The sequence below is a fragment of the Macaca nemestrina genome, chromosome 4 (assembly GCF_043159975.1).
Source record: "Macaca nemestrina isolate mMacNem1 chromosome 4, mMacNem.hap1, whole genome shotgun sequence".
Taxonomy (NCBI): Eukaryota; Metazoa; Chordata; class Mammalia; order Primates; family Cercopithecidae; genus Macaca; species Macaca nemestrina.
Window position 1 is genome coordinate 185,676,631 of NC_092128.1, and position 15,747 is coordinate 185,692,377.

General features: G+C 47.8%; 1 protein-coding gene across 4 annotated transcripts in view; it reads left to right on the forward strand.

Annotated features, from left to right (window-relative positions):
* LOC105472577 (phosphodiesterase 9A) overlaps window positions 1-15,747 on the forward strand; it is a 118,344-nt gene that overhangs the window by 67,048 nt on the left and 35,549 nt on the right. For 2 of the 4 annotated variants that reach the window (XM_071095760.1, XM_024790024.2), the window contains exon 2: window positions 9,974-10,044. In XM_071095760.1, the coding sequence (XP_070951861.1) occupies window positions 10,043-10,044 (2 nt within the window). In that variant the 5' untranslated portion in view covers window positions 9,974-10,042. Of the gene's footprint in view, window positions 1-8,061; window positions 8,242-8,361; window positions 8,417-9,973; window positions 10,045-15,747 lie in introns of all 4 variants that reach the window. The other 2 variants (XM_011725950.2, XM_011725951.2) reach the window with 2 other exon arrangements.

The following is a 15,747-nucleotide window of genomic DNA, read 5'->3' on the forward strand; positions in this document are numbered from 1 at the left end:
CCTAAAGACGCCTGTCATGTCCACCTGTGAATTACCAGCATCCCAGGCCATTGCTAGGTTTTCTTAAAACTATTAAGACATTATCAACGTGAAATGACTTGAATATGCTTTAATTTTTAAAATTCATCATACATCCTGCAGCATTTAGGAAAATGAGGGAGGTGTCATACATAATATCAAATTTGGCTGACACGAGGTGATTTTGCCATGAAGGTTGGGAAGGATGAACATTTGCAATGACTGTTCGTTGCCCCCAAAATCCAGCCATTTCAGGCTCTCTGAGGATTCTGGAGGTGCTAGAGGGGGTAAGGGCCACATTCAGGTGGTGTGGGTGGGATTCACCCCTTCATAGCCTGGAGGTGGTGCCCGGAGCGCACCCTGTCACCCCAAGGATGATGATACCCCAGGGAAGGTGGTGGAAGCAGGAAAGGGAGGTCAGAGGGAACCTGGGGCCTTCAGCGAGCCTCCGTGATGCGGAAATACTAACAACGCCAACAGCAATCGCAGAGGCAGGCAGGCTTATGTGGCCAGGGCTGGGCTGGCGCTGTCCTGAGCACTCGACACGCATGAAATCACAGTTGTTTTAAGTTCTGAGCTCCCCTGGGAGGAAACTGTGGCCACAGCAGGAATTCCAATGATTCTAGGGTCAGGAGGGGAGGCACCCACTTCCTGATCAGGGCTCTGTTTGTGGATGCGTGGGTGTGGTTGGCCTTTGTGCACACTGGCGGTTTTGCTTCTTTCCCCCAGCGAAAGAATGCAGATTTTGCATTATCTAAAGAGGCGGTTCCGTGAGCCCACTGTGCTGAGTCCCATGTATTCCACTGGTGTAAGTACCACCACCTGGGCAGTGCCCCCAGAGTGTTCTCGCTGGGAGCGCAGGTTCGTGTCTGTACCCTTCCTGAGAATAGCTGACATGCTGGCCTGGGTGGCACACTGGCCGAGGTGTGACTGTGACAGACCAGGATACCAGCATCTGCCCCGGCACTGAACTGGGCAGAGAGAAGGTGTGGACAGAGTGGCGTGAAACATGACGGCTGCTTGTGCTGGAAATTAGATGTAGTCACACAAGTCCTGTCATGCTCAAAGGGTTCCATCTCCAAAGTCCAAAGGAAAACTCTTCCTTAACTTTTATTCCATTATGTCTATACGTTTCTTATTTTGAAGCAAGGATAGATTCACATGCCGTTGTAAGGATGCATACAGACAGAGCCCATTTATTGCCCAGTTTCTCCCAGTGGTGACATCTTGCAAAACTCTAGCACAATGTCACAGCCTGGCGTTGACCGTGACACAGTCCAGATCCAGAACCTGGCGTCCCCACGAGGATCCTGCCTGCTGGTCTTTAATAACCACACCGCTTCCCTTCCATTCCCCACTGGATCCCTGTCCCCTGGCAACCAAGAGGTCTCTCTTTTTTTTTTTTTTTTTTTTGAGACAGAGTTTCGCTCTTGTTGCCCAGGCTGCAGTACAATGGCACAATCTCGGCTCACTCTGCAACCTCTGCCCGAGTCTCCCGAGTAGGTGTGATTACAGGCACGCACCACCATGCCTGGCTAATTTTGTATTTTTAGTAGAGATGGGGTTTCTCCATGTTGGTCAGGCTGGTCTCCAACTCCTGACCTCAGGTGATCCCCCTGCCTCAGCCTCCCATAGTGCTGGGATCACAGGCATGAGCCACCGCGCCTGGCCTCTGGTCTCTATTTGTATGATGTTGTCATTTCCGTAATGTTCTACACATGCAATCATGCAGCAGGTGACTTTGGGATTGGCGCCTTCCACCCAGCACAACCCCCTGGCATCCATCCGGGTTGTCGCCTGTATTCGTAGTTCATTCCCTTCTTTCTGAGTCATACTCTGCGGTATGGATAGACCACGGTTTGTCCATCCATTCTCCCTTGAAAGGCACCTGCATTGTTTCCGTTTGCGGCTACTACAAATACATCCACCGTGAACATGTGGACAGGCCTTTGTGTGAACATCAGTTCTCTGTGTACATCATCTCTCTGCCCTGGTTCTTGCATCTTTAGTTGTTTTTTTTTTTTTTTTTTTTTTTTCTGTAGAACCTACCAGACTGTTTTCAGAATGACTGTACCATTTTTCATTCCCACCAGCCACGAGTGAGTGAGCCGTGTTTCCACATCCTTTCTAGCGTTGGGGGTTGGCCCTATTTTGTATCCTAGCCGTTTTGATAGGTGTGCAGTGGTGTCTCACTGTGGTTGTAACTGGCATTTCCTAACGGCCGAGTGGTGCTCAGCATCTTTTCATGGGTTTCTTTCCATCTGTGCCTTTCTCCAGTCCCCGTCTGCTCATCTCTTGCCTGCTTTCAAAAAAATTGGCTGGTTTTGTTTTCTACCATTGAGTTTTGACCATTCTTTATATATGCTATATGCAAAGTCTTTGTCAGATACGTGTCTTGCAAATATTTTCTCCCAGACCGTAGCTTGTCTTGTCATCCTCTTACCAGGATATCTCTCTGAGCAAAAATTTTAATTTTGATGAAGTCCAGGCTATCAATTTTTCTTTTTCTGGTTTGTGTTTTTGCTGTCAAGTCTAAGAACTCCCCACCTTACTGAAGACCCTGAAGATTTCTCCTATTTTCTCTCTAAACGTTTTGTACTTTTATACTTTACATCTGTGGTCCATTTTGCATTGATTTTTATATAAACTGAATTCTAGGTCAAGGCTCTTTTTCTTTTTTTGTTGGCCTGCGGATAGCTAATTTTTCCAACACTATTTATTGAAAGCTCTCTTTTCTCTGTTGAATTGCTCTACATCTGGGTCAAAAATCAGTTGGGCGTATTTGTATGGACATGGTCATAGGCCCTCTGTTTCTTCCCATCGCTCTACCTGTCTGTCTTTCTGCCAATACCTCACAGTCTTGATTCCTGAAATTATATCCTAAGTCTCAAAATAAGATAGGCTGACTCCTCTCGTTTTATCTGTTGTTTTTCAAAATTGTTTTTATTCTTGTGAGTCCTTTGCCTTTCTATCTAAATGTTAGAATAATCTCTATTTCTACAAAAAAAAAAAAAAGGTCTTGCTAGCCTTTCAATGGGAATTTTGTAAAACCTGTTTACCAATGTGGGGAGAATTTACTGTATTGAGTCTTCCAACCCATTAACATGGTCAGTCTTGCCATTTGTTTATATCTTCTTTTATTTCTTTCATGAATGTTTTGTAGTTTTCAACATACAACTTCTGCATATTGTCAGTTTTACACCTGGGGCATTTTTGAGTGACTGTAAATGGTACTGGTGTTTGTTTGGTTGTTTGTTTTTGAGACAGGGTCTTTGTCCTTGAGGCTAGAGTGCAGTGGTGTTATCATAGCTCACTGCAGCCTCAACCTCCCGAGCTCAAGCAATCCTCCCACCTCAGCCTCCTGAGTAGCTGGAACCACAGGCACATGCCACCATGCCTGGCTATTTTGTTGTTGTTGGTGGTGGTGGTTTGTTTGTTTTGTTTTTTGTTTTTGTGTTTTTGTAGAGTTGGAGATCTCTCTTTGTTCCCCAGGCTGGTCTCAGACTCCTGGGCTCAAGCAATCCTCCTACCTCGACCTCCCAAAGTGCTGGGATTACAGGCATGCACCACTATGCGTGGCTGGTGTTTTATTTATAATTTCAGTGCCTACATGGTCATTGCTAGAATATACAATTGTTGTAAATACAATTGAATGTTGTATGTTTTCCACCCTGCAAACTTGCTAAACTCTCTTTTTAGTTCTAGGAGGGTTGTGTTTTGTTGTTGTTGTTTGTAGATTCCTTGGGGTTTTCTCTGTAGACAACATGTCATTGGCAAACAGGGACAGTTTTCTTTCTTCCTTTCTAATCTGTTTGCCTTTTATTTCCTTCTCTTGCCTATTGCACTGGCTAGGACTCCCCGCACTGTGTTAATTAGCAGTAGTGAGAGCAGACGACCTTGCCTTGTGACAGTCTTAGACACCAACCAGTCAGTCTTTCACCATTAAGTACGATCGGCTCCTCTGTATCTGTGTGTTCCATATCCATATATCTAACCAATCACCAATCAGAAATATTTTAAAAACAAGAAAAACAATACAAATAGGTAAACAATACAGTACAGCAACTCTTTACATAACATTTATATTGTATTAGGTATTCTAAGTAATCTAGAGATGATGTAGCATGTACAGGAGGATGTGCATAGGTTATATGCAAATACTACACCATTTTATATAAGGAATTTGAGCATCCTTGGATTTTGGCATCCTTGTGGGGGGTCCTGGAACCAATCCCTCAGGGACACCAAGGAACAACTGTATGATGTTGGCTGTAAGGTTATGGTTGATGCTTTTAATCAATTTGAAGAAGTTCTTCTCCATTCCTAATTGTATGCGTTTTCTCATGAACATGGGTTGAATTTTGTCAGATTTTTTTATGAATTAGTTGACATGATCATATGATTTTTATTCTTTAGCCTGTTGATTGGACATTACATTGATTGCTTTCCAACTGTTGAACCAACCTTATATCCCTGGAATAAACCCCACTCAATCTTGATGTGCAATTATTATTATTATTTTTTTTTTTTTTTTTTTTTTTTTTTTGAGACGGAGTCTTGCTCTGTCGCCCAGGCTGGAGTGCAGTGGCCGGATCTCAGCTCACTGCAAGCTCCGCCTCCCGGGTTCACGCCATTCTCCTGCCTCAGCCTCCCAAGTAGCTGGGACTACAGGCGCCCGTCACCTCGCCCGGCTAGTTTTTGTATTTTTTAGTAGAGATGGGGTTTCACCATGTTAGCCAGGATGGTCTCTATCTCCTGACCTTGTGATCCACCCATCTCGGCCTCCCAAAGTGCTGGGATTACAGGCTTGAGCCACCACGCCCGGCCGATGTGCAATTATTTTTACATATTACTGAATTCTACTTGCTATTTCATTAGTGATTTTTGTATCTAGATTCATGAGGGATGTTGGCATGTAATTTTTTGTTGTTGTTCCTTGTCTGCATTTGGTATCAGGGTAATACTAACTTCATAAAATGAATGGGGCCCAGGTGCAGTGGCTCACGCCTGTAATCCCAGCACTTTGGGAGGCCGAGACAGGCAAGTCACTTGAGGCCAGGAGTTCAAGACCAGCCTGGCTAACATAGTAAAACCCTGGCTCTACTAAAAATGCAAAAAATTAGCCAGGCTTGGTGGCCTGCACCTATAATCCCAGCTACTCAGGAGGCTGAGGCAGGAGAATTGTTTGAGCTCAGGAGGCGGAGGCTGCAGTGAGCCAGGATCACACCACTGCACTCCAGCTTAGGCGACAGAGTGAGACTCCATCTCAAAAAAAAAAAAAAAAAGAATGGTAGTGTTCCCTCCTCTTCTGTTTTCTTGAAGATATTGTTAGAATCATGTTGACTTTTTAAACATTTGGCAGAATTCTCTATAAATGTTTAGAACCATCTTGGCCTGGACATTTCGTCTTGGGGAGTTTTTAAATTACAAATTGACTTTTGCTATAAGTTGTTTAAATTACCTCTTTGATATTGAATGAGTTGTAGTACTTCATGCTTCTCTAGGAGTTGGTCCATTTTATTGAAGGATGTCAGAGTAATGTGTGTAGAGGCATTTGTAGTGTTCCCTTATTATCCTTTGATGTCTGCAGGGTCTGTAGTGATGTTCCCTCTTTCATTCCTGATATTGACAATCTGTGTCTTCCCTCTCATTGTTTCTTTGTCAGTCTTGCTAGAAGTTTGACAATTTATTATTTTCAAATACCTAGCTCTGTTTTGTTGATTTGCTGCATTGTTTTTCTGTTTTCTGTTACCGGGATTTCTATTCCCCTATCTTTGTGATTTCCCTCCTTCCTTTCTTTGCTATCATTGTGGGTTTACTTTGCTCTTCTTTTCCTGGGTTCTCATGGTGGGATCTTGGCTTATTGAGTTGAGATTTTTCCTCTCTTCTAATGGAAGCCCATAATGCTATAAATTTCCCTCTCAGCATTGCTTTAGTTGTGTCCCACAGCTAAATTTTGTGTTGTATTTTCATTTTTATTGAGTTTGATGTCTTTTTAATTTTCCCTTGAGACTTCCTCTTTGACCCTTAAGTTATTTAGAAGTATGTTGTTAAGTTTCCACGTGTTTGGAGATTTTTCTACTATCTTTCTGTTATTGATTTCTACTTTGATCCTCTTGTGGTCAGAGAACATACTCTGTGTGGCTTCAGTTCCTTTAGATTGGGTGAGATTTCCTTTATAGCCCAGGATATGGTCTATCTTGGTACATGCTCTGTAGGCGCCTGAAATGAATGTAGCGCTCTGCTGCTGTTGGGTGAAGTGGTTTATAAATATTCATCATTTGATGGACTTCTAAATTTATCTCAAGACTCTGAGATCATTCATTCTCAAAGGTTATGTGATACACTACCTTTTCCAAAGAATTCCTAAGTGATCTAAACCCCTGCTGAGTTCACCAAGTGGCCTGTAAAACCTATGATGATTCTTGTTGATAGGAGCCACCTTCCCCCACTAGCAGATGTGGGACTTTCTTCAGGTGAGGGCCTCGAGCTTGCACCAGTTCAACCTATGGCTGTACGAAAATTTTCTGGCTGACATTTTTACGTTTGTAGCTTCAAGAGATATAATAAAACATCATTTTTCTTCTTCTTATCAAGTCATAGAATGCTAAAGCCAGAGGGAATCTAGGATCATCTGGTCTACCCTCTCATTTGACAGGTGAAGTAATGAGGTGTTGCAAAGTTAAACTGATTAGTTTCTTTTAATTTTTTAAATGAAATTAATATATGTTAATTATAGAAAATGCATAAGAAAAAAAGGGAAAATGCATAAGATAGAGGGAAGCAAACTTTTTAAATAAAATGTATATAAAACTTATAACCAAAGATGACTACTATTATTATTTTGGAGTATACCCTCCCAATATGTTTTCAAAAGCAGGATCCCTATTAGTGCTTCAAAACCTTTTTTTTTTTTTTTTGGTACTTTAACAACAGACATGAACATTTTTCAAAATATTATTTCTAATAGCAAAATATCATTCCAGATGTATGTCTAAAGATAGAGTTTTCTCATCATTTATTTAACGAATCTCCATCGGGTGGGCGTGCAGGTTGTTACAGTTTTCTCTGTGTTAAATAACAGTGTGATGAACATCTTTTGTGTACATGCATGATGATTTCCTAGAAATGGAACCCTGGGTCAGTGCTTGTGAACATTTTTAGCTTCTGAGCCCCATTGCCAAGTTGGATTCTTGAATTTTTTGTTTGTTTGGGCAGCTTTGGTTTTGTTTTTTTCATTTTCTTTTGAGACGGAGTTTCACTCTCGTTCACCAGGCTGGAGTGCAATGGCACAATCTCGGCTCACCGCAACCTCTGCCTCCCAGGTTCAAGTGATTCTCCTGCCTCAGCCTCCCGAGTACCTGGGATTACAGGCATGTGCCACCATGCCTGGCTAATTTTGTATTTTTTTAGTAGAGACGGGGTTTCTCCATGTTGGTCAGGCTGGTCTCGAAGTCTTGACCTCAGGTGATCTGCCTGCCTTGGCCTCCCAAAGTGCTGGGATAACAGGCCTGAGCCACCGCGCCCGGCGCAGCTTTGGTTTTATTTGTTTTGTTTATAGTGGAAGGTTAGACATCAAATCAACATAGAAGATGTTGTGAACTTATGACTAAGCCTGGTGTGGGCTCTCGGTGTCCTGGGGCATGAGCCGGAGGATGGCTGGAGCCAGGTAGAGACCGCTCCCTTCCTTAGAATGTCGCCTTGATGACAAGGACAGCGCTGTGAGCATTTACACCTTCCTATGAGGTATCTGGCATTGGGCCTGGTCAGGAAACAGGAAGACAGGCAGGTTCCATTTAGCCTGGGACCTGGACCTTGTAAAGCCGGCCACCCAGCCCAGTTTTACAGGCCAGGCGACAAAGGGAGCAACTCGTTGGACCGGGGCCTGCCTCCCCTCTGCAGACCCGCCGTGAGAACACCGTGTTCTGAATTGAGACGTGCCTTGAACTCACTTTGTCCCAGTAATTGCCCCCATAAAATAGACCTGGGCACTAAGAGGAAACTTCCCATATTGAGAAACCCAGGCCTGCCTGCTTTTTATAGCTGGTGCTGAGGACAAGAGAACCACAAGCCCTGGCCAGTCTGCTGAGAGACCACTGAGGGACAGACGGGTTGTGGGCCTGGAGCAGCCCCAGAGGGAAGGAGCATTTGAAAGTGGACAGGTAGAGCCCAGGCCCAGAGAGCCCCAGGACTGCTGCCAGGAAGGCCAGCACGTCCCTCCAGGTAACGGGCAGCTCCTCGGTCGCGGCCTCCGCCCCCCAGCACGTGGGATTCGGGCCGCAATGGCCTATGCGTCTTTTCCTCTTGTCCGTGTTCCATCTGTCTTTCTTCTTTGGTTTGTAGAGAGAGAAGAATTAATCCAGAGCGTGCTGGCGCAGGTCGCAGAGCAGTTCTCAAGGTACAGAGTCTTCTAAACTTACAACCAGCCAGAGATGCGCGCATCTTTCTCTAAGAGCGAGGGCAGGCCCCGGGCTCTGAGGCTGGCCTTGGCCGGCAAGCGCGGCTGTCTCACCTGCCTGGAGGAGCTGCCCGCACGGCGGAAGCCTTCTGTGGCTTCTGTAACTAAGCCAGCTTGAATGGGGCCCAGGAAACACTCGCCTTAGACCAAAGACCGTGTTGAGTGGGCGCATTAGAATGTGAGCTCGTATGGTCGAGAATGTTCTCCATCGGCTCTTCTGGGATCATAGAACAATCTATAAGAATTGGCTCCATTGGGATATAAGCTTCCTCGCTTAGTTAGGGGACTTCCTTTTCATCGGAGTCATCCCAGCAATCCTGACCTGGATACCCTATTTTCCATTTCTCAGACTGACTTCTCTGTGGTTTTCTCTGCGGTATCTTACTGCCCAGGTTAATCAAAATGGTGAAAAGGGCAGACGGCTAGGATTTTTTAAAAACCTTCGAATTGGCTGGGCGCAGTGGCTCACGTCTGTAATCCCAGCACTTTGGGAGGCGGAGGCGGGCGGATCACCTGAGGTCTGGAGTTTGAGACCAGCCTGACCAACATGGAGAAGCCGCCGTCTCTATGAAAAATACAAAATTAGCCAGGCTTGATGGCATATGCCTGTAATGCCAGCTACCCGGGAGGCTGAGGCAGGAGAATCACTTGAACCCGGGAGGTGGAGGTTGCGGTGAGCCGAAATCACACCACTGCACTCCAGCCTGGGCAACAGAGTGAAACTCTGTCTCAAAAAAAAAAAAAAAAAAACAACCCTTCAAATTCTTTTTTTTTTTTTTTTTTTTTTTTTTTTTGAGATGGAGTCTCGCTCTGTCGCCCAAACTGGAGTGCAATGGCCAGATCTCGGCTCACTGCAAGCTCCGCCTCCCGGGTACACGCCATTCTCCTGCCTCAGCCTCCCGAGTAGCTGGGACTATAGGCGCCCGCCACCTCGCCCGGCTAGTTTTTTGTATTTTTTTTCCGTAGAGATGGGGTTTCACTGGGTTAGCCAGGATGGTCTCGATCTCCTGACCTTGTGATCGGCCCATCTCGGCCTCCCAAAGTGCTAGGATTACAGGCTTGAGCCACCGCGCCCGGCCCCTTCAAATTCTTTAACTGACTAGGTTGGAGCCTCCAGAGAGCACAACAGGTCCTCCGAAGGTGTCTGTGCCCATCGGGGGAGGGTGCGAGGACTGGACCCTCTTAACCACATAAGCAGAGAGAGGGCCACGAGTTCTCCCCAGAGAATCTGGGTCCTCTGCTCAGGCCTGAGGAAGTAAATATGCCCACTAGCTCGGAAAATACACCTCATGATAATTTGGTGATTCTTTCCTCCCCATGGGACATGATGATTTCTGAAAAGCAAGTCCTGGCATATTGGCACCCAGCCCCTCGCCAGCCTACCTAGAGGCCTTGCCCATGCCCATAGCGGGAACTCAGTAGATGTTTGCTTAACGTGTTTTGACTCTGAGAATTTTAAGGGTCATATTTCCTCCCTCTTTTCTTTTTCGTTCCTAGAGCATTCAAAATCAATGAACTGAAAGCTGAAGTTGCGAATCACTTGGCTGTGCTAGAGAAACGCGTGGAATGTGAGTGACGTTTCTGTTTCCTTTTTGCTTCTCTGTCCTTTAACCTCTATTCAAATTAACCACTTGGAACAGGGAGGAGTTCAGTGCTGAAGGTAAATACGAATGTCTTTTCTTTCTGAAATACTTGAAAATTACCTTTGATGTTAACAAAGGCTCGCACAGTGACTAACTAAGCATTTTATTTCTATTTTATTATTATTATTATTTTTTTTTTTTTTTTGAGACGGAGTCTCACGCTGTTGCCCAGGCTGGAGTGCAGTGGCGCGATCTCGGCTCACTGCAAGCTCCGCCTCCCGGGTTCCCGCCATTCTCCTGCCTCAGCCTCCTGAGTAGCTGGGACTACAGGCGCCCGCCACCGCGCCCGGCTAATTTTTTTTGTATTTTTAGTAGAGACGGGGTTTCACTGTGGTCTCGATCTCCTGACCTTGTGATCCGCCCGCCTCGGCCTCCCAAAGTGCTGGGATTACAGGCTTGAGCCACCGCGCCCGGCCAATTTCTATTTTAAAAGAAGCACATCTCATGGTATAAAGCATTCTTTCAGCCCCAAAGAGTAAAAATGAACACACGAAGCCCCCCACACTTAGCCCCTCTGAGAACCTCTGCCCAGTGTCTTGTCTGTGTCTTTTTGTGTGTAAATGAAGACATTCTCTGCACACTGATCTGCACCCTGTGGGTCACCATTTTTTGGAATCTGTCTATTAAGTTGTTACCTCTTGGTTTCTGATACAGTCTGGATGTGCGTCCCCTCCACGTCTCACGCTGAAATGTCATTGGCAATGTTGGAGGTGGGGTTGGTGGGAGATGTTTGGGTCAGCAGGGCAGATGCCTCCTGAACGGCTTGATGCTCTCCTTGAGATTGTGAGCTCTCGCAAGATCTGGTTGTTTAAAAGCACGTGGCAGCTCTCTACCCTCCCACTTCCCTGTCGCCTTCCACCATGATTGGAGGCTTCTCGAGGCCTCCCCAAGAGCCAAGCAGATGCCAGCACCAGACTTCCTGTAAAGCCAACAGAACTGGGAGCCAATCAAAGCTCTTTTCCTTATAAATTGCCCAGCCTCGGGTATCTCTTTATAGCAACAGAAGAACAGCCTACTACAGCCTCCAGTCACCACCAAAGGAAAGCAGAAAAATGACTAGTGAGCCGAGGAGTATCAATTCAAGTCCTGATTCAATGATCAAAAAGCTCAAATTCTGGGAAGAAAACAACTTCAAGTCTCCCATCCTTTTTGTCCTCATCCGTAATACCAAGGTCAATGCTTAAATTCCACAGGCCTCACAATTCTATGTTCAACTCACAGCCTGACAAGTGAACTCTTTGTCAATGACAAGGCAAAGGTTAATGATTAACATGCACCACGTTTACCAACTTAGGAACTAAATAAACAGAATCCAGACAGGAGGCCATTAAGGGTTACAGCATCACCAAAAAAAAATATCTGGCTGATTGACTGAATGTCATCGTCGCTTTTCTTTCTTTTTTTTTTGAGACAGAGTCTTGCTCTGTTGCCCATGTTGGAGTGCAGTGGCGCAATCTTGGCTCAATATGCAACCTCCACTTCCTGGGTTCAAGTGATTCTCCTGAAACATGATTTACATAGTCAGATTTATACTTTTCAAAGTGTGTGGACATTTCTAAAAATGTATGTGGTCACTGGATCTTCAAGACGGTTTCATTTTCCCCGTTGTCAATGAGGAAGCCACAGAGAGGTTAGGTAACCTCAAGTTCACTCAGCAAATTAGAAAAATAAATAAAGCTGAGACTGGCACCCAGGGTCCTGGCCAGGCTACTCTCACTGCCTGCTACCTGCCCTTCTGGGACGGGTCACCTCCCTGCACACCTGGCTGAAGAGCACCAGGCACTCCATGAGGATTCCTTGGTAACTCAGGTTAGAAAGCTGAAGCTGCAAGCAACAGAAACTGATCGTGGCTGCTTTCAACAGAAAAGCAGTTTTTCCCTGAAGGATTTTGGGAAGCTCCCTGGATCCCCAGGAGGGCTTGGGAACAGGGCTTGGAGGTTGTGCAGCAGCAGCAATTCCCCAAATCCCGTGCAGAGCTGATGCTGTGCGGATGCCTCTGCTGCCGTCTCTGAGCCCCGGATGCAGCACCAGCTCCCCTGTACTCCTCGCTCTGGACCTAGGCCCCCCGGAGGCTCCACAACCACTTATGCAGATATCAGGCACTTCTCCATGTCGCTGGCTACAGGTTCAAAATCTAGACACAGCCAGACCATGCACCCACGGTCTAGCTGCAAGGCAGGCCCCATAAAGGGAGGCTGTGAGTGCCCTGAGGCTGCCGCACAAAGCATCACAGACTGGGAGGCTTAAGCAACAAAAACTGACTCTCCCGCAGCTCTGCAGGCCAGAAGTCAGAAATCAAGGCATGAGCAGGGCTGGCTCCTTCTGGATGCTCTGAGGGGCCCTGGTTCCGTGCCTCTCTCTTAGACTCTTGCGGCTCCCAGCAATCCTTGCCGTTACTGAGCTTGGAATGCTGCATCACTCTAACCTCCGCCTGTGTCTTCACGTGGTGACGTTCTCCCAGGATGGCTCCACGTCACCAGTCTCTCTCTGCTAGGTCTTATAAAGATGCCTCTCTTTGAATTTAGGGCCCAACCTAAATCCAGGATGGGCTCATCTCCAGATCCCTAATGGATTATATCTGCCAACGACCTTTTTCTCAATAAGGTCCCATTCACAAGTTCCAGGGAGTAGGTTGTGAACAGATCTTTCTGGCGGACACAATTCAACCCACCACAGCGAGTGTTTGCATTTCCATAATTCTGCACTGGGAGGCTGGCTCAGCTCTCCACCAAGCCCCGTGTCACAGGGAATTCTCCAAACATGGGTAGGGGTTTGAGCCAAACATGCAAAAAAGGCTTGCTGCGGAGTCACCACCCACCTTTACAGATGCAAAAAGTCACGCAATCACTACAGGGGGAGCGTGCAGATGCCCGCGGACAGCAGGTGCCTCCCACCTCTCCTCCTCTCTCCAGCGCCTGGGCTTTTCCTCAGCCTCCCCCATCTCCTACGCCCCACCCGGAAGCCAGTGCCAGCTCCTTCCATGCTCTTCCCTGAAAGTGCAAACAGGCAAGTCGAAGAGGCCATGCCGTAACTCTCAAAACTCTTACAGAGAATTATGTCTCCCACAACAAGATGAATAGTAACCCTGTGTGTCTTTGGATAACTGACCCTGGAAAATAACCATCAAGCCAAAAGAAAAGTGTTCCTGTTTTACCTCCAAGTGGCAGGTGAGTTGAAGACCTCTGAAGGACATGGCCCATAGGACCTTCCCCTCTAGCCTGTTCTAGCTGCGGAATTCTCCAAAATGCTCACTTCTCAGAGGGAAGGTATCTTCCCATAAGGCCCTCAGTGAATGCACATAGATGGCCTGGCAGAGGACACCACTCTTGACCCACCGAGCTCAGGCTCACGGCACAGACCAGAATTACTGGTGCTTCTGCGGGTAAAACCGGTTGTTACCAGTTGTACTTATTTCTAGCACCAGAGACCTAGGACTGCAGAAATGGGATTGGGGGAGCTCCCCTTTCTAAGGAGTAGGGAAGGAGGAGCAGTCTAGGAGTTGTGGAGGGTAAGGGAGGGGACCTCTCCTCAGTCCTCCTGGCTGCCCTCCTCCCGCCTCATGCAGCTCATACCCCCACTCCAGGAGGCAGCCGTGTCCAGACAGGCTGTCCTCCTCCTGAACTCCACCTGGCTTCGGGCTCATCCTCCCCGGACACTTCTGGCTGATGGCTCCCCACTCTCCAGCGGGTGTGCTTTAGCGGGAGGTGGCCGGGATGCTGCAGCTGTGCTGAGCCCCAGGGAGTCTGAGTTCCAGAGACACCGCAAGGGCAGCAGAGCCTTAACCCAAAGATGCGAAAGCCCAGACATTTCAGGAGGCTTGGAGGACAGAGAGGGAAAATCCTTTTGAGGAGAGGGCCGGGAGCTGAACGTCTCATGTGGCAGGCCACTGGGGAAGTGTGTGCCCAGCTTCTCAGAAGGTCAGTCCCAGCCCTGCACGGCTGCCAGAAGCTAGCCAGGTGGGGAGGGCGGCCAGGAGCGTGGTCCGACACCCAGTGCACAGGGCCTGGGCCAGAGGCAGATGCTGCCATCTACATGTGCACATGCACGTGTACACACACACAGAGGTGTCCGTGCACTCACAGATACACACGTGAAATCACACAGGCGTGTCAGGATGTCACATATACATGCACACGTGCACACGTGTAAGCACCCAGGCACGTGCAGATACATTCATACCTGTGATCACATACACACACAGCTGCTTCTGCTGTACATGAGCTGCTGTGAGTTGTTTCGTTTTGTTGTTGTTGTGGTTGTTTGAGACAGAGTTTCGCTCTTTGGCCCAGGCTAAAGTGACGCAATCTTGGCTCACTGCAGCCTCCGCCCCCGAAAGACAGGACACTTCTGTCTCAGCCTCCCAAGTAGCTGGGATTATAGGCGCCCGCCACCATGTCCGGCTAATTTTTGTATTTTTAGTAGAGATGGGGTTTCGCCATGTTGGCCAGGCTGGTCTCGAACTCCTGACCCCAGGCGATCGACACGCCTTGGCCCCCAAAGTGCTGGGATTACAAGCGTGAGCCACTGTGCCCTCCAAGCTGTTTTCTGCTTCTTCAGTTAAAAGACTCATCCGCTGGAACCGGCCGCCTTAAAGCCGTGTCACATTGTGGTGGACTTGACTTAAATGGAATTTCCTGCTTCTTCTCAAATGTATAATTCCTCTGAACTGAATATAAATTTCTTCATTTCTCTTCACTGACTTTCAAAGCTCTTCTTCCTTTTGATATAAAAAGTTTAGCCTCGTTCGAGCGATCTGAGATTTCCCTTACGTTACAGATTATTTCGTAAACAGAACACCCAGGCGCCTCCCCTCACGTCCTGGCTGGAGGTGAAACATTAAAGAGAGATTTTAAAGCAGGGCCCTTTACTCCCTTCCTTCCTGGTTTGCGGCCAGGGCACAGGGCAGCTCTGCTCCATCCACCCTTTGTCCCCGTGCTCTGGGTTTGGACCAAAACCTAAACACAGCGTGGGCCGTGGCAGGAGCTGACTGCCTGGGGCAAAGTTTAACACAGGCCATCCAAACAGCCCAGAGCCTAGATGCTAGAACCAAGCCTTGCTTTCCTCCGTCACTCAGGAAGTGTGTGCTACACGGGCTCTTTAGTGAGGCTCTTGGAGGAAGTGTTGAAACACAGCTCTATTCATACATGTCTTTAAACAACTTTCACTAGCTCTGTAGCCAAAGGACTGGGCCTGCCAGGTTCCCGGCCAGAGTACAGTGAGGTTGGGGAAGGAGCACAGCACAGAGCCTCCTGAGCCTGGGCTCGCCTCTCCCGGACCCCCAGCTCGGCTCTCCCCCACCCCTGGCTGGGCTCTCCCCTGTCCCCGGCTTGGCTCTTCGGCTCTCCCCCACCCCCAGCTCGGCTCTCCCCCGTCCCGGCTCGGCTCTCCCCGACCCCCGGCTGGGCTCTCCCCCATCCCCGGCTCGGCTCTCCCCGACCCCCGGCTCGGCTCTCCCCCATCCCCGGCTCGGCTCTCCCTGACCCCCGGCTTGGCTCTCCCCACCCGCCAGGCCGCTTTCCCCAAAGCCAGCATCTCTCAGAAAGTCGTCCTTAAAGCTTTCCCTGCAGGTGGCCTGTGACTTGCAGAAGCTCACAAAAATCTCTTTTAAAGCCCCCTTTTTTGTTGTTG